Below are 19598 nucleotides of genomic sequence, written 5' to 3'. Positions count from 1 at the left end.
GGGCAAGAGGTATATTCAGAGGGACAGAGGGAGAAAAAGGAGAGTGAGAGAAAGAATGTGTGCATAAAAATGAGTAACAGCTGGGGTACGAGGGGGAGGTGGGGCCTAGCGGAAGTTAGAGAAGTCAATGTTCATGCCATCAGGTTGGAGGCTACCCAGACGGAATATAAGGTGTTGTTCCTCCAACCTGAGTGTGGCTTCATCTTTACAGTAGAGGAGGCCGTGGATAGACATGTCAGAATGGGAATGGGATGTGGAATTAAAATGTGTGGCCACTGGGAGATCCTGCTTTCTCTGGCGGACAGAGCGTAGATGTTCAGCAAAGCGGTCTCCCAGTCTGCGTCGGGTCTCACCAATATATAAAAGGCCACATCGGGAGCACCGGACGCAGTATATCACCCCAGTCGACTCACAGGTGAAGTGATGTCTCACCTGGAAGGACTGTTTGGGGCCCTGAATGGTGGTAAGGGAGGAAGTGTAAGGGTATGTGTAGCACTTGTTCCGCTTACACGGATAAGTGCCAGGAGGGAGATCAGTGGGGAGGGATGGGGGGGACGAATGGACAAGGGAGTTGTGTAGGGAGCGATCCCTGCGGAATGCAGAGAGAGGGGGGGAGGGAAAGATGTGCTTAGTGGTGGGATCCCGTTGGAGGTGGCGGAAGTTACGGAGAATAATATGTTGGACCCGGAGGCTGGTGGGGTGGTAGGTGAGGACCAGGGGAACCCTATTCCTAGTGGGGTGGTGGGAGGATGGAGTGAGAGCAGATGTACGTGAAATGGAGGAGATGCGTTTAAGAGCAGAGTTGATAGTGGAGGAAGGGAAGCCCCTTTCTTTAAAAAATGAAGACATCTCCCTCGTCCTAGAATGAAAAGCCTCATCCTGAGAGCAGATGCGGCGGAGACGGAGGAATTGCGAGATGGGGATGGCGTTTTTGCAAGAGACAGGGTGAGAAGAGGAATAGTCCAGATAGCTGTGAGAGTCAGTAGGCTTATAGTAGATATCAGTGGATAAGCTGTCTCCAGAGACAGAGACAGAAAGATCTAGAAAGGGGAGGGAGGTGTCAGAAATAGACCAGGTAAACTTGAGGGCAGGGTGAAAGTTGGAGGCAAAGTTAATAAAGTCAACGAGTTCTGCATGCGTGCAGGAAGCAGCGCCAATGCAGTCGTCGATATAGCGAAGGAAAAGTGGGGGACAGATACCAGAATAGGCACGGAACATAGATTGTTCCACAAACCCAACAAAAAGGCAGGCATAGCTAGGACCCATACGGGTGCCCATAGCTACACCTTTAGTTTGGAGGAAATGGGAGGAGCAAAAGGAGAAATTATTAAGAGTAAGGACTAATTCCGCTAGACGGAGCAGAGTGGTGGTAGAGGGGAACTGATTAGGTCTGGAATCCAAAAAGAAGCGTAGAGCTTTGAGACCTTCCTGATGGGGGATGGAAGTATATAAGGACTGGACATCCATGGTGAAAATAAAGCGGTGGGGGCCAGGGAACTTAAAATCATCGAAAAGTTTAAGAGCGTGAGAAGTGTCACGAACATAGGTCGGAAGGGATTGAACAAGGGGTGATAAAACAGTGTCGAGGTATGCAGAAACGAGTTCGGTGGGGCAGGAGCAAGCTGAGACAATAGGTCGGCCAGGACAGGCAGGTTTGTGGATCTTGGGTAGGAGGTAGAAACGGGAAGTGCGGGGTGTGGGAACTATAAGGTTGGTAGCAGTGGATGGGAGATCCCCTGAGCGGATAAAGTTGTTGATAGTGTGGGAGACAATGGCCTGGTGCTCCTTGGTGTGGTCACGATCGAGGGGTAAATAAGAGGAGGTATCCGCGAGTTGTCGCTGTGCCTCGGCAAGGTAGAGGTCAGTACGCCAGACTACAACAGCACCCCCTTTATCAGCGGGTTTAATAATAAGGTTAGGATTAGTGCGGAGGGAGTGGAGAGCAGAGCGTTCCGAAGGAGTGAGGTTGGAATGGGGACAAGGTGCGGTGAAGTCGAGACGGTTGATGTCCCGTCGGCAGTTGGCAATAAAGAGATCCAGAGCAGGCAGAAGACCAGAGCGGGGTGTCCATGAAGAAGAGGAGGGTTGAAGACGGGAGAAGGGGTCATCGGTGGGGGTGGAAGAGTCCTTGCCGAAGAAGTAGGCTCGGAGACGGAGACGGCGGAAGAAAAGTTCCGCATCGTGGCGAATACGGAACTCGCTGAGGTGTGGGCGAAGGGGGACAAACGTGAGGCCCTTACTGAGAACAGAGCGTTCTGCCTCCGACAGTTGAAGGTCGGAGGGGATGGTAAAGACCCGGCACGGATGAGAGCTGGGATCAGAGGGGGGAGGGGGGAGGCTGGGGGTGTCAATGGAGAGGGGAGGGTTGGGGTGAGAGCAAGATGGAGCCTCTGAGGGCCCAGGAGTTGACGGTGGGATCTGAGGAAGACGGGGTTGCAGAGTGGTGGTGGGGGAAGGGGAGACGGGAGTCACAACAGCAGCACATAAAGACCCGGCCTGGAGTTCAAGGCTGGAGTCGCAGTTGGTGGTTGCGTAATCATTTCGAATGTGTCCATGGTCGTTGCTGGAGTCCGGGTTTTGAATATGTCCTGAGGTGTTGGAGCCGCCGAGATCAATGGCAGGCGCCGCAATTGAAAGTTCATGCCTGCTAGCGTCGGGGCCGGCAGGCTCTGGAGTCCTGAGGAAAATCATGCTTTGCAGATGCACAAGAACATTGTGAGGGTCAAACCAGCAGAACAGACAAGAGAGAACCATTGGATGTGATGAATTTGGCTTTACATAATGCTTCTGATGTGATTCCACATGACAAATTAGCGAATACAATTAAATAACACGCATTTGGGAGTAATGTAATGACCTGGTTAACAGACTGGAATGGAGAGCTAAAATACACAAGTCATTTTTCAGGTGGAGTATCATAGGGACCAGTGCATGGGTCCCAGTTATTCACAATATGTACAAATGAATTCATCAATAAATGTAACAGCTCCAGGCAGTCAGAGGCTGAAGTAGAATGCGAAAAATGAGGCCCCAGTATGAATTAGAAAAAGTTGAATGAGTGGGCAATTGTGTAGCAGATGCATTTTAATGTGGATAAATGTTGAAGTTACTCAATGTACTGTAGTTTTAAAAACAGAAAGTTGGTTTGTTATTTTTGGGTTGGGAAAAAGGAACATGTGAAGACTCTTAGTGTCCCTTCACACCAATCACCCAAAGCAAGTGCTTTGCTACAGTATCCAGATTGGAAGGTAAGTAGTATCTTCACTTTGAACTTAAGTGGGTTTGAGTTAGAGAAGCAAGGATGTCTTGCTGCAATTGTACATTTCTTTGTTGAGACTCCATCCGAAATTTTGTGTGCGGTTTTGGCCTATTAATCTAAAGAATTACTAGCCTAAGGATGGTCGGGCTGATGTACAAAGAGAGATTGAGTCAGTTTGGCCCATGTTCACAGGAGAGTATATAATTTGAATTAGATCAAACAGATAGAATAGAGGGAGGATGTTCTTGGTGGCTTCAGGGTATGTGGCTCACCATTTATAACTGAGATCGGAAGATATTTCTTCATCCGGAGGTGATGAATGTATTGGACTCTCGACCACAGAAGGCAATGGAAAGTTGAAAGTAAATTTACTATCAAAGTACATACAATCCTGAGATTCATTTTCTTGCAGGAATACTCAATAAATCCATATTAGAATAATAACCATAATAGAATCAATGAAAGACTGCACCAACTTGGGCATTCAATCAGTGTGCAAAAGACAACAAACTGTCTGAATATAAAAGAAAGAAATAATAATAATAAATAAATATCAAGAACACGAGATGATGTGTCTGTAAGTTGTGGGAACATTTCAATGATGAGACAAGTGAAATAGAACAAAGTTATCCCCTTCTGTTCAAGAGCTGATGGTTGAGGGGTAATAACTGTTCATGAACCTGGTGACTTGAGTCCTGAGGCTTCTGTACCTTCTTCCTGATGGCAGCAGTGAGAAGACAGCATGCCCTGATGATGAATGCTGCTTTCCAGTGACAACGCTTAGTGTAGATATGCTCAATGGTGGGGAGATCTTTACCTGAGATGGACTGGGCCATATCCATGACTTTTTGTAGCATTTTCCATTCAAGCGAAGTGGTGTTTCCATGCCAGGCTGTGATGCAGCCAGTTAATATACTCTCCACTACACATCTATATAAGTTTGTCAAAGTTTCAGATGTCATGCTGAATCTTTGTAAACTCCCAAGCAAGTAGAGGTGCTGCCATGCTTTCTTCGTAATTGCATTTATGTGCTGGGCCCAAAACAGGTCTTCCAAAATAATAACACTGAGGAAGTTAAAGTTGCTGACCCTGTCCACCTCTGATGAGGACTGGCTCATGGACCTCTGGTTTCCTCCTCCTGAAGTCAATATTCAGCTTCTTGGTTTTTGCTGATATTGAGTACCAGTCAGTCAGATTTTCAATCTCCCTCCTATATGATGATTTGTCACCACCTTTAATTCGCTCTACGGCAGTGGTGTTGTCAGCAACCTTGAATATGGCTTTGGAGCTATGCCTAACCACACAGTTATAAGAATCAAGCAAATAGAGCAGGGGGCTGAGCACACAGCCAATCCATACTGACTTTGGGTCTGCAAGTGAGGATGTCAAAGATCCAAATGCATAAGGAGTTATTGAGGCCAAGGTCTTGAAGCTTATTGATTAGTTTTGAGGGGATAAAGGTATTCAATGCTGAGATGTAGTCAATAAAGAGCACCCTGATGTATGCATCTTTGCATACATCATCAAATATATCTGAGTCATCAAATACATTCTCAAAGGAATCAGAATCAGGTTTATTATCACCAGCATGTGACGTGAAGTTTGTTAACTTAGCAGCAGCAGCAGTTCAATGCAATACATAATCTGGCAGAGAGAGAAAAATAAAACATAATAATAAATAAACAAGTAAATCAATAAATGTGCAAAAACAGAAATACTATATATAAAAAAAAGCTTCAAAGTCCATTCAGGAATCGGATGGCAGAGGGGAAGAAGCTGTTCCTGAATTGCTGAGTATGTGGCTTGAGGCTTCTGTATCTCCTACCTAATGGTAACAGTGAGAAAAGGGCATGCCCTGGGTGCTGGAAGTCTTTAACAATGGACGCTGCCTTTCTGAGACACCGTTCCCTAAAGATGTCCTGGGTACTTTGGAGCTGACTAGATTTACAACCTTCTGCAGTTTCTTTCGGTCCTGTGCAGTAGCCCCTCCATACCAGACAGTGATGCAGCCTGTCAGAATGCTCTCCATGATACAACTATAGAAGATTGGACTCGGAGATGATCAAAGGGACAGGGCCTGGACCAAGAGTGAGGAATGAGCTGATGTTTGGACGATTTAAACACCAGGCCAGATTGAAAAGGTCGGGGGGGGGGAGGGCGAGGAACAGGCCAGTGTTCAGCTCACTGCTCTGCAAGCTTTACTCACCTCTGTGCTGAACTAACTCTGTGGCTGTGGCCTGCAACCAATGGGCTCCTAGACTGGCCACAGCAATGAACTGGCTTCATGACTGTGGACTCACTTTCGTGAACTCTGCGGATCGATTCATGTTCTGTGTTTTTTTGATTACTTTTCATTGTTTGCATGATTTGTTTTTTTTTGGATATTGGGTATTTGACAATCTTTGTTGTGTGTGTTGTTTTTTAATGGGTTCTATTGGTTTTCTTTGCTTTATAGTTGCCGGTTAGAAGGCGAATCTCAAAGTTGTATATAGTATACATACTTAGATAAGAAATGTACTTTGAACTTTGACCTCATTACCTCTAAATTTTATACAATATAGATCTTGACGAAGGGTCTCGGCCCGAAATGTCGACTGTACCTCTTCCTAGAGATGCTGCCTGGCCTGCTGCATTCACCAGCAACCTTGATACGTGTTGCTTGAATTTCCAGCATCTGCATATTTCCTCGTGTTTGCGACAATACAGATCTTTATCACTTTAAATAATTTATGGAATTCTCACTATTCTTTGCACAATTTATTCCAATGAGAACATATGGAGTTATGGATCACAAGTCTTATTATTCATTATTTTCCTTTCTGCAGTGTTTCTTCACTTTCTCAGGTAGCCTCAACGATAGTGACAAAACTGAAAGTTGGTAGGTATGATTGACATTTGCATTTTTCAAAACAGATCTTCCTCGGTTGATAAGCTATGACTAACGGGAACATAAGATACTGCAGATGCTGGAATCTGGAGCAAAAAAAAACAAACTGGTAGAGGAACTCAGATGGTTGAACAGCATTTATGGGGGGAAAGGAACTATCGGTGATTTGGGTTGAGATCCTGCACCAGAACCTTACATGTTGCCACAGACAATGGCTTCTCCTCACCAAACACCTCCTACTGATTCTCACTGCCAGATTCACTCCCTCCACCCTGATACTCCAAACCCCCCCTTTCCCTGCACCCTCACTCTCCTCCTCTTCTCTCTACCCTGCCCTTTCTGCATATCTCTCTCCATCCCTACCTTACCTGCACACTCCTCCCCCCCCCCCTTTTCCTCCAGGCCATTCAAATGTTTGATCTTATATCATTGCTTTACAGATGAATTAAAACTTAAAACATTTACAATTAATTTTGACTGCTCAACAGCTTGACTTTTATCCTAACTAATTTATATGTAATCCAAGTGATAAATTTAATAAACTAGTTTTAGTTGAATATATGTAAACATAATTCAAGCATCACATACATGACCACCTTCCCTGCTATCATTTCTTGACTGATTGCTCTCTGAATTTACATACTAGGATCTACATACTTTGAGTACATCAAACTGGCAAGAAAACTTGATATTTTCATTTCTTTTTGTGGAATAGGTATATCTGGTAACATCAGCAATACTCTATATATTGTAAAATTAACTTTAAGTTGAATATAATCAGCAGAAACGAAAGCATGAAACAAAATATGCTTACTTAACATAATTGCTCTTTGCCCTTCAAGCTGACTGATATGCCCATTTCCAGAAAATTCCATGTAAAATTAACAATTTATTATATTGTCTCATTTGAGGAATCTTTTAAATTGAGTAGTTCTATTTTGTCATGCTGGCTTCAATGTGATCTGCTGTAGATTAAGTGACACTAATTGCTACCACTACCAATTAAAATTAAAAAGCTGCCAAGAACACATTGTGCAAAAACTCTTACGCTTGTCATCAGCCAAGCTTGCATTTGTAACATTGATAATTAAACAAATATAGATGGAATATCATTAACACAATAGGTATCCAACTTCTTTCATGGTCTTAAAAGTAAATATGATTATCTTATTGATTGAAAGATGCAAATCTTGTAAACAATAATAAATAGAGTATAATCTAATTTGAACACAATGTAAGAATTATATCATCTTAAGATCTGCCTCTCAACTAGAAGTTAAAACATCCTACATCTTTTTTTCTGAAGGGTGACATTTCTCAAAGATTTTGTTCTATATATAATGGCTCAGGAAATGTTTTTATTTAGCCTGATATCATTGGAATTCCATGGAAGTAACTGAACATGCATCGAGCTCTCCTGTGAGAATGATCAGCACAGATGTAATAGTTCTTCTCTGTTGCCCGTACTATCCATTATTTAAAACGCTCAGTAAGAAATGTCAATGAGAGCCCCGTCAGGGCTTAATGTCTGTCCATTTCACTTCACTACTTCATCACTGAGTTCTCTATATCCCTCTTTACTTGACAGAGGAACTTCTGGGATTTCCTATGAGTCTTGGTTTCAGTTTAAATAAAATCAAGCATTCCACTCAGACCTGCACAGAGATTTCAATAATCTTTATTTGGCGACTGGAGAAATGAATGAAGGTAATTCAAATTTCTGGTACAAAAAATGTGAAAATGATTACAAGAGAACTCATGAGAACCTAATGTAAATAATTATTAAAGATTTTCAGATAGAACAAATATTACACACTGACTGGATTCAGCCAATGTCACTCTATGAACTTACAGCAAACCATTTACAAGTTGCCTAAAGTTTAGTAAGAGCTCAAACTTGAACCTTGAGAGAAGACTTTGATCTCAATGTCAATGCATGAACTATATTGTAAGCCAAAAATATTTAATGTAAAATTTAATTGTGAAAGCAGATCCCATCTGTGTGGTAGGGGATTGTTATTCTGCTTATTTTGAAGACCATCAAAGGACCAGAGGTGATAGAGCCAGGGGACAGTTGGTAGGTTTATCTGGTCTGTCTGGAAATACTAAATCTGTTGAGGAGATGAAGGGTGATAGCTGTGCAGGATTTAAGAAGCTAGTAGATAAGAGAAAGATAGGATATAAATGTGGTTTTGTGGAGAGTGTGGGGGAAATTAAAAAATAAGGTGAATAAAAAATGATTTAGGGTTTGGATGCATGTGGTAATAGACAGGAATAGTGGTTAACACCACAGAATATGAAGCAATCAGTTCTGGTTGTGGGATGGATGTAGAATTTAATGCTCAGATTAGGGTGGAGCTGAACACTGAGGTTGTGTACCATCAATTCACATTGACCTTGCAACAACAGAATGGAATTAATTAGAATGAAGCTTCTTGCAAAGAGTTTCTGCAATAAAAAGGTTCAGTAGGTCAAGGAGGCACAGGTGCAGACATGGTGGGAGGCCGGTGTTTTTAATCTGGAGACAAGATGGGAGACTCGTGTTTTTAATCTGTGACTCCATCTAGTGAGATATGAAATGTTAACCTGACATTTCTTCATCCACAGTCCTGATATAACGTGCTTTATAAAAGTTTTTAAAAGTTGCAACCTACTATTGTCTGACAAACTGACTTCGGTTTTGCAAATATTGGTATGTTGGGAAATTGTACCTCATTTAGAACAATCCCTGTCAGGAAGTGCTGTGATAGTTATGCAATTAAATTATAGGCATGAATGTCGGAACAAATCCTGTGTCCTGTGTTCATGGACTCCACAACGTTCAGGAGAAGGAGCTGGGAAGTAGCCCAGCAGATACTAGCAATCACTGTGAGCATGGAAGGCAAATCAGTTAGATGAGGTGTGACAGCTGCATTACGGCAAGAAGGAGTGAAACTGCAATACCATAGTGAAATTAAACTTGAGGCGCTCAAATAATGATATACAGTACAAGTGATGTTTATATTCTCTGTCAGACTTGAGCATGATTTGGCCTTAAACATAATGTCAAATTAGCTTTAACAGAATGAACTTTGACAAGTATATGTACATTATCTGTGGTCTTGATGCAATGTTACTAGAACATCAGTTGTCTGATGTTGCCACTATTACAAATGAAAGCTTGAAAATTGTACTTCATTCCTTTATTTGTTGGACTATACCGCTGTGGCATTTAGTGCTATCATTGTGTAAGTCCATGCAAAAATCCTGAAATTGGCCAGAGGGATGTATGAATCAACATTTGCTTGGTATGAAACTTGTGTTGCACAGCTCTCTAACATACACCTGTTGTCACTTCATAGCTCAACAATAATAGAAGAGCATCAGCCCACAAAGACACAACCTTCACAGTAGTCAGTAACTAACAATACATACAATAACTACCATGATCAGCAGGGAGGATGCTAGGGAGATGAAGAAAGCACAGTGATTCACTCAAAGGGACTCTGTCGTCCTGCTACTGTAGGTAACAAACAGGAGGGATATCCTGCATACTGCGGGGAAACGGAGTGTATGAGGTAACGAGACACACTAGGGCACTGAGTGAAAGTATCTGGCAAGAGGCGTCAGTGAGGAATGGTTGAATATGGTGACATATACTGTATGTACTTTGATAACAAATTTACTTTGAACTTTGAACTATAGAGTAATCCTTCTAAATAATTTCTGATCTTACCACATATCAAGGTGAGTTCTAGATCAACACTAATAACATTCTTTCATGCTTACACTTGTGTGTGCAGCCAAGAGCCTTACCATTAATACTATATTCTGCCATCATATTTGACCTACCAAAATGAACCACTTCACACTTACCTGGGTTGAACTCCATCTGCCACTTCTCAGCCCACTTTTGCATCTTATCAATGTCCTGCTGTAACCTCTGACAGCCCTCCACACTATCCACAACACCTCCAACCTTTGTGTCATTAGCAAACTTAATAACCCATCCCTCCACTTCCTCATCCAGGTCATTTATAAAAATCACGAAGAGTAAGGGTCCCAGAACAGATCACTGAGGCACACCACTGGTCACCGACCTCCATGCAGAATATGACTCGTCTACAACCACTCTTTGCCTTCTGTGGCTAAGCCAGTTCTGGATCCACAAAGCAATGTCCCCTTTGCTCCCATGCCTCCTTACTTTCTCAATAAGCCTTGCATGCGGGTACCTTATTTGATAAAATCAAATGCCTTGCTGAAATCCATATACACTACGTTTACTGCTCTTCCTTCATCAATGTGTTTAGTCATATCCTCAAAAAATTCAATCAGGCTCGTAAGGCACAACCTGCCCTTGACAAAGCCATGCTGACTATTCCTAATCATATTATACCCCTCCAAATGTTCATAAATCCCGCCTCTCAGGATTTTTTTCATCACCTTACCAACCACTGAAGTAAGACCAATTGGTCTATAATTTCCTGGGCTATCTCAACTCCCTTTCTTGAATAAAGGAACAACATCCGCAACCCTCCAATCCTCCGGAACCTCTCCCGTCCCTAATGATGATTCAAAGATCGTTGCCAGAGGCTCAGCAATCTCCTCCCTTGCCTCCCACAGTAGCCTGGGGTACATCTCATCTGGTCCTGGCGACGTATCCAACTTGATGTTTTCCAAAAGCTCCAGCACATCCTCTTTCTTAATATCTACATGATCAAGCTTTTCAGTCTGCTGCAAGTCAGCACTACAATCACCAAGATCCTTTTCTATAGTGAATACTGAAGTAAAGTATTCATTAAGAACCTCTGCTATTTCCTCTGGTTCCATACACACTTTCCCCACTGTCACACTTGATAGGTCCTACTCTTTCACATCTTATCCTCTTGCTCTTTACTTGTAGAATGCCTTGGGGTTTTCCCTAATCCTGCCCGCCAAGGCCTTCTCATGGCCCCTTCTGGCTCTCCTAATTTCCTTTTCAAGCTCCTTCCTGTTAGCTTTATAATCTTCTAGATTGCCTAGCTCTCTGAACCTTTCAACAGGAATTCTGCAGATGCTGGAAATTCAAGCAACATACATCAAAGTTGCTGGTGAAAGCAGCAGGCCAAGCAGCATCTGTAGGAAGAGTTGCAGTCGACGTTTCAGGCCGAGACCCTTCGTCAGGACTAACTGAAGGAAGAGTGAGTAAGGGATTTGAAAGTTGGAGGGGGAGGGGGAGATCCAAAATGATAGAAGACAGGAGGGGGAGGGATAGAGCCGAGAGCTGGACAGGTGATAGGCAAAAGCGGATACGACAGGATCATGGGACAGGAGGTCCGGGAAGAAAGACGGGGGGGGGGGTGACCCAGAGGATGGGCAAGAGGTATATTCAGAGGGACAGAGGGAGAAAAAGGAGAGTGAGAGAAAGAATGTGTGCATAAAAATGAGTAACAGATGGGGTACGAGGGGGACATAAAAATGAGTAATAGATGGGGTACGAGGGGGACATAAAAATGAGTAACAGATGGGGTACTCCTTTTTCTCCCTCTCTCCCTCTGAATATACCTCTTGCCCATCCTCTGGGTCACCTCCCCCCTTGTCTTTCTTCCCGGACCTCCTGTCCCATGATCCTCTCGTATCCCCTTTTGCCTATCACCTGTCCAGCTCTCGGCTCTATCCCTCCCCCTCCTGTCTTCTCCTATCATTTTGGATCTCCCCCTCCCCCTCCAACTTTCAAATCCCTTACTCACTCTTCCTTCAGTTAGTCCTGACGAAGGGTCTCGGCCTGAAACGTCGACTGCACCTCTTCCTACAGATGCTGCTTGGCCTGCTGCGTTCACCAGCAACTTTGATGTGTGTTCTCTGAACCTTTCGTAAGCTTTTCTTTTCTTCTTGACTAGATTTATTACAGCCTTTGTACACCACGGTTCCTGTACCCTACCATAATTTCCCTGTCTCATTGGAACATACCTATGCAGAACTCCACACAACTATCCCCTGAACATTTGCCACATTTCTTCCGTACTTTTCCCTGAGAGCATCTGTTCCAAATTTAAGCTTCCAATTTCCTGACTGATAGCCTCATAATTCCCCTTACTCCAATTAAATGCTTTTCTAACTTGTCTGTTCCCATCTCTCTCCAATGCTATTGTAAAGGAGGTAGAATTATGATCAATATCTCCAAAATGCTCTCCCACTGAGAGATCTGACACCTGACCAGGTTCATTTCCCAATACCAAATCAAGTATAGTCTCTCCTCTTGTAGGCTTATCTACAAGTTGTGTCAAGAAACCTTCCTGAACACACCTAACAAACTCCACCCCATCTAAACCCCTTGCTCTAGGGAGATGCCAATCAATATTTGGGAAATTAAAACCTCCCATCACGACAACTCTGTTATTATTACATACTCCAGGATCTGTTTCCCTATCTGCTCCTCGATATCCCTGTTACTATTGGGTGGACTATAAAAAACACCCAGTAAAGTTACTGACCCCTTCCTGTTCCTAACCTCCACCCACAGAGGTGTCTACCCACAGCAGATAATCCCTCCATGATGTCCACCTTTTCTGCAGCCGTGACACTCTCTTTGATCAACAGTACCATGCCCCACCTCTTTTGCCTCCCTCCCTGTCCTTTCTGAAACAACTAAAACCCGGCACTTGAAGTAACCATTCCTGTCCTTGAGCCATCCAAGTCTCTGTAATGGCACCACATCATAGCTCCAAGTACTGATCCTTGCTCTAAGCTCATCCGCTTTGTTCACAATACTCCTTGCGTTAAAATAGACACATCTCAAACCGCCCATCTGAGCGCATCCCTTCTCTATCACCTGCCTATCCTCCCTCACACACTGTCTCCAAGCTTTCACTATTTGTGAGCCAACCGCCTCTTCCCTAGTCTCTTCAGTTCGGTTCCCACCCCCCAACTATTCTAGTTTAAACTCTCCCCAGTAGCTTTAGCAAACTTCCCCGCCAGGATATTGGTCCCCCTGGGATTCAAGTGCAACCCGTCCTTCTTGTACAGGTGCCCCAAAAGAGGTCCTAATGATCCAGAAATCTGAATCCCTGCCCCCGTTCCAATCCCTCAGCCACGCATTTATCCTCTACCTCATTCTATTCCTATTCCCACTGTCACGTGGCACAGGCAGTAATCCCGAGATTACTCCCTTTGCAGTCCTGCTTCTCAACTTCCTTCCTAACTCCCTGTATTCTTTTTTCAGGACACCTTCCCTTTTCCTACCTATGTCATTGGTATCAATATGTACCACGGCCTCTGGCTGTTCTCCCTGCCACTGCAGGATATCTTGGACGCGATCTGAAACATCCCAGACCCTGGCACCTGGGAGGCAAACTAACATCCAAGTTTTATTTGCTGTGTCCACAGAATCACCTGTCTGACCCCCTAACTATAGAGTCCCCTATCACTACTGCCTTCCTCTTCCTTTCCCTACCCTTCTGAGCCACAGGGCTGGACTCTGTGCCAGAGGCATGGCCACTGTTGCCTCCCCCAGGTAGGCTGTTCCCCCCCCCCCCCCCCAGCAACAGTACTCAAGGAGTACAGCCACAGGGGTACTCTCTAGTACTTGACTCTTCCCCTTTCCTCTCCTGAATGTTACCCACTTGTCTGTCTCTCATGGCCCCGGTGTGACCACCTGCCTATAACTCCTTTCTATCACCTCCTCGCTCTCCCTGACCAGACGAAGGTCATCGAGCTGCATCTCCAGTTCCCTAACGCGGTCCCTCAGGAGCTGCAGCTCGACACACCGGGTGCAGATATGGTCATCCGGGAGGGTGGGAGACTCCAGGACCTCCCACATCTGACACCGAGCACAGAAAACCGGCCTCACACACATACTACTTCCTTTCCGCAATTAACACAGGTAAACCTACCTCGCCTCGTTACCGCCTAAGCCCGTTGAGCCAAAGCCCTATCACTCTGCTACCTCACATTCCACTACCTGCTCCGAACACTTAAAATGAGTTTAAATGCAGGCAGAGGTTTGAATGAGTATGGGTTTAGGCAAGATAGAAGATGAGAGGGCAGCCAGGAGAATGTTGGAATAGTCAAGTCTTCTGGCAACAAAGGCATGATTAAGCATTTTGGCAGCATTTGATCTAACTAACAGATGGAGCCATCTGATGCCATAGAAGTGCAAACTAATAACAATTTTAGTAAGGAGTAGCTGTGCAGATAAAAACCCATCTTTGTGCTAGACAACAACAAGACTGAACAGTCCAGCTCAACACCTGACTTATCAGAAAGCTGACATGCAAAAAGAAACCTTTGCATGTGACTTCCTGGTAGTTGTTTTTACCAGTACAATATTGCATGTGACTCTGTATATGGTAAGTATTAAAGTTATAATTTTCCTTTAACTATCCAGCACATGTTAATGATAGGAAACAACGCAACATACCACATATATCTAATTGGAAGAATCATAGATCCAAGTCTGGAGGAAAAAGTAGAGATTTTAATGATAATTTCCCAAAACCTGTTTGGAGAATTAAATACAATCTAAGGACTAAAATGTGGCAAATCTCTTACAAACAAACTTGAAGTAGGTAAGCCAAAAAAATAAGTGAATTAGGACACTTCTGTGAGTATTCAAGAATCCATGTTGTATAAAATTAATGATAAATTGCTAGACAACAGCTTTTACTAATATTTAGCACATATTTTTTAAAAGGCAGGTTATGCTTTCCTGATTATTCTATTGAGAAAATCACAGAATCGTGCTGATCCTCGATTCTTGAATAATTCCCTGATAAACATAAACTGCAAGAAATTTGCAGATCAATGTGTTTTTCTCCAGTGTAAATTTCCTAATACTCAATTTGTTTATGTAATTATTAGTGTTTTAGGAATTAAGCATTACTAGTGGAGTACCCTTACTTGTTTGATGATTTCTGTAATATCTTTTCACACTTCACAGAAACACATTAAAGAGTCAAATGAAAATACAGTACATAATTTCATCATAATTCCATGCCCATTAAAACACAGAGTTTGAAGTATGTATGCATTATCTGAGAAAATAAATTGAATTTGCAAAATTACTTCTTGTTGCTTAATAACTTTGATATTTGCATGTACCATACCAGACAAAGAGAAGGGGGAAAGAAGATAGACTTACAGGTCCAAAAACATTACTGTCAAAGCTATGGCCATAATGATCTCCTTCAATCCACAAGTGCCCACTGGGAATTTTGATGTATCTGTTCCTGTATCCCATAGTTCTATAAAATATAATGAATAAAATGCTATTCTTCAGTCACTACATATTTTTAAAGCACAATAACAGGATGTTTGTAGTTCAGATCAGGAAAACGTATCAGTGTTCTGTTAAAATATTATTGCTCAATCACTAAATCATTTCAGACATCAAAAAGTAATAAAAATCAAATTTGCTTGATTTAATTAAACCACATCTATTATGCATCCATTTGTTAACATCTCCTCTACAAATTTGTGTCACACTGATAAGTTTATAAAAATGAAGGCAAACTCAAAGAACTTAACAAGACTAAAACAATTAAACATAGCACATGTACCAGATTTTCTTTAACAGAGGTATTCATTCACAATAATAAAAGAAACAAAAGCAAGGGCTTAGACTAGCAGTATCATGCCTGTGTGCTGATGAAGACATTACTCCCACAGCATTTAAGTAGTATATGGATGGACACTTGAATCACTAAGACATAGAAAGATATGGACCAAGTGCTGGTAAATGAGACTAATATGAGATACAGGTACCTGGTGATTGGCTTGGATATTGTGGGCCTTAGGGAATATTTCTTTGTTGTGTGATTCTATGACTTTAAAATTCTGACCTCACTCAGTGCTTTCTTGACAGCAATTAGATTTTGCAGCTTTAGAGAAAAGCAGATCAATTTTCACATCAGAATACTAATTGGTGCAGCAGAACATTATTATACATTTGCTGATAAAATACAAGAGATTCTCTCATTTCATGTTTTTATAAAATTGCTTTGGAATTCATCTTGTGTTCATTTCAGTTATAGAGCACTGATTTTGCATTTTATGAACTGAATGATCAGCCTGAATCTTGTTCTTAGTTAAGCATTTCTCACCTGTAAAGTATTATTCGTCTAAATGAATTTGTGCTTATAATGATTCAACACATGCCTGATTTTTTATCCCCTCAGCCAGGAGTTAATCAATTTAAATGTTTAATTAGTAAACTAAACATTATGTTATTATTTTGATGACATCACTACCCATTTAAGATGATGGGCAAATGAATGCTGCCTACGTCTGCCCCTTTAAGAATCATGTTGATGTTCAGATAACAAGACAAATGACCACTTATCAACTGGAATTAATGTTTTTTTTAAATGATGCTCAGGAGCCAAAGCCTATCAAAGGTTCCGAGAGTACTGAGAATCATCCAACCTGTCCTAGAAGATGGAGATCATTTCATCCAGTCCAATTTACTCATCAAATCAGCTCTTATTCGGTTGAAAAATCACTATAGATTCCGTGTAACAGAAACCAGTAATATGACGATTGATTACATCTAAGCAATTGGGTCACTATGGTAGTGCAACGCTATTACAGCTCAGGACATCAGAATTTCGACACTGTCTGTAAGAAGTTTGTAGAGCCTTCCTGAGGGCATGTGGCTTTCCTCCAGGTGCTCTAGTTTCCTCCCATATTCCAAAACCATAATGGTTAGTAAGTTAATTCGTCATTGTAAATTGTCCTGTGTTAGGCAAAATAGGTGGGCGGCTGGGCAGTGTGGCTTGTTGGGCCTGTTCCGAACTGTTATCTCTAAATAAATAAACAAACAAACAAATCAATATATAAATTGAATTATTGCTTTTATTTTAGATGGGGATGGATAATCTAACAGAGCAACTAGCATTTCAGATGCGGATTTAAGATCCCAGCTGATTCATCTTTCTTCTTCATTCCAGCAATCCCATTGGATTGAGGATGTTTTGTTTCCATCCCAGTTTGTGGGACAGTTTTCTGTGGTGACATACAAGAACAATGCATGAATCCCAGATGGGGCAGCTGGTGCTCAATGGGCCAGGCAGGTGGATGGTTTGTGATGAGTTCTCCTTCTGTTGTTTACACAGAGCTCGATGATGTACAGGTTCACCATACTTGCCAAAATACTTCTTTCCACTCTGAGCATTCTAAGGCCAGGAATTTCTGAGAGTCGATGGGAATGCTGCATTCTTTTCAAAGGAGATTTTGAAAACAGCCTTAACTCTTTTGCCTACCTGGCAATCTTTTCTCATGACAGATATCAGAATAGAGCTCCTGGTGTTAGGAACGAAATTAATCCAGCCTATTCAACAAAGCCAGACAAGTTTAACTAGGGCCTAAATACTGTAGGCTTTCTTAAGCTATAGCAAAAGGCACCTGAATTTTTGTGGTGTATTAGTTTCACCAATACATAGAAATAAATTCTATTAAAATTTGATTAGTAGGATCAGGAAAATATAATTAGTTATCTTACTATAACTGTAAAATCTGAGTTTAAAGTCGATAACCAACATCAAAAACAAGTTCCTTGGTGATAACAACCTAATGAAAAACTCCCAGCAAAACCCTAATTCTCTTCATTGTTGTGTTTATGCAGATTAAACTGAATTTTATAGCAACTAACACACTCAAAATGCTGGAGGAACTCAGCAGACCAGGCAGCATCTATGGAAAAGAGTACAATCGAAATTTCAGGCCGAGACCCTTCATCTAGTATTTGTGTGTGTTGCCTGGATTTCCAGATCTGCAGCTTTTCTCTTGTTTATAGCAATTATCCTGCTGGTATCTGCATAAATTCTCCCCAGAGATGTGTAGGTTAGTGTATGTAAATACAATGTATGTATTCTCAGGGAAATAAACACTTATATAACCATATAACCATTTAGCAGTTACAGCACGGAAACAGGCCATCTCGGTCCTTCTAGTCCATGCCGAACTCTTACTCTCACCTAGTCCCACCAACCTGCACTCAGCCCATAACCCTCCATTCCTTTCCTGTCCATATAGCTGTCCAGTTTAACTTTAAACAATAACATCGAACCTGCCTCAACCACTTCTGCTGGAAGCTCGTTCCACACAGCTACCACTCTCTGAGTAAAGAAGTTCTCCTTCATGTTACCCCGAAACTTTTGCCCTTTAACTCTCAACTCATGTCCTCTTGTTTGAATCTCCCCCACTCTCAATGGAAAAAACCTATCCACGTCAACTCTATCTATCCCTCTCATAATCTTAAATACTTCTATTAAGTCCCCCCTCAACCTTCTACGTTCCAAAGAATAGAGACCCAACTTGTTCAACCTTTCTCTGTAACTTCACCCGAAGATCTTATGAAAAGGTTTTCATCTTACTATTCATGGGAAAATCAATGCAGAATGTGAAGCTTTTAGCCATTCAGATGCTGTATGCCCAACACCAGACTGTTGAGGTGGATGAGATAGTAGTCTTAAAAAGTCGTAGCATAGAATTTCACTCATGTATTTCAGAACATTGATTCTAAGGTCTAAATGATAGAACAAGTCTTTAATCCAAAACCAAATCATTGTAATTAGGGTAATGACAGTGAAGCAAATACTTTTGCCCTTAGTATACCATCAGTAATTCCTGATGATCTGTTTAAGAGAATTCTAAAAAACTTTTGGAATATAGCTCATGGTTAACTACCCTCTTCAGCCTCATTGAGGCTCTTAACAATTCGTGTCTCTTAAAGAAATCCGGTCAAAGGTGAGCTCATGGTTGAACTTGAATCCATGCATTCTCAATTCACCTAATGACCATTCAACTTCATTTTCTTAACATGCTTACATTACTCTGCTCGAATAATATATTTATCAATTCTCATTTAACTCAAATTATATGGATTGACTGCCTTTCTATCAGGAAAGGGATGTGAGAAAAGTACAGCATTGAAGATCCGCAAAATAGCAACATCAAATTACTTCTTTTAAATATATGAACATTAGTACTAACCTGTTAAACCCAACTTCATGAACAATGATGAAATAGATGCCTGACTAGAGGATTTCAAAAAGTGATAAAAAGCACAGCTTTCATTTTCTGAGGTATCTTTGCTGAAGGCGTGAAAGTCTGCGCACAAATATCAGGCAGATAATTTTTAAAATGATAAATGATTCAGAGTATCAAAGTGACCATATAATGTGCCTAAGGGCCATTTGCTAGCAATGTACCATAGCAAGCAACATGCATCAAGCAAAATCCAATCCCCATGCTCGTCTTCAATTTAAAACATAAATTCATGAAAGAAAAATGGTCCTCATTTTTATCTCTTTCCATATATGTGATGTGGACATTACTTGCAAGACCAGCATTTATTGCCTCTCTGTAATTGTCCTTCAGAAAGTGGTTAAAGCAGGATATCATCGTATCTAGGGAGAACTGAACTTTTGGCTGAATGTAATGGTTCTAATAGGTTCTGTTTTATTCAACAGCCTGTATTATGGAGCTGATAAATCC

At 41.8% G+C, this 19598-nt stretch overlaps 1 protein-coding gene across 6 annotated transcripts in view; it reads right to left on the bottom strand.

Annotated features, from left to right (window-relative positions):
- immp2l (inner mitochondrial membrane peptidase subunit 2) overlaps positions 1-19598 on the bottom strand; it is a 561843-nt gene that overhangs the window by 111999 nt on the left and 430246 nt on the right. For 5 of the 6 annotated variants that reach the window (XM_063057903.1, XM_063057902.1, XM_063057899.1 and 2 more), the window contains exon 5: positions 15244-15346. The exons of the other annotated variant lie outside the window; for it this stretch is intronic. In XM_063057903.1, the coding sequence (XP_062913973.1) occupies positions 15244-15346 (103 nt within the window). The remainder of the gene's footprint in view (positions 1-15243; positions 15347-19598) is intronic. 6 annotated transcript variants of the gene reach the window in all.

The sequence above is a fragment of the Mobula hypostoma genome, chromosome 9, assembly GCF_963921235.1.
Source record: "Mobula hypostoma chromosome 9, sMobHyp1.1, whole genome shotgun sequence".
NCBI classification, from domain to species: Eukaryota; Metazoa; Chordata; class Chondrichthyes; order Myliobatiformes; family Myliobatidae; genus Mobula; species Mobula hypostoma.
This window is presented reverse-complemented; position numbering and strand designations above follow the sequence as displayed.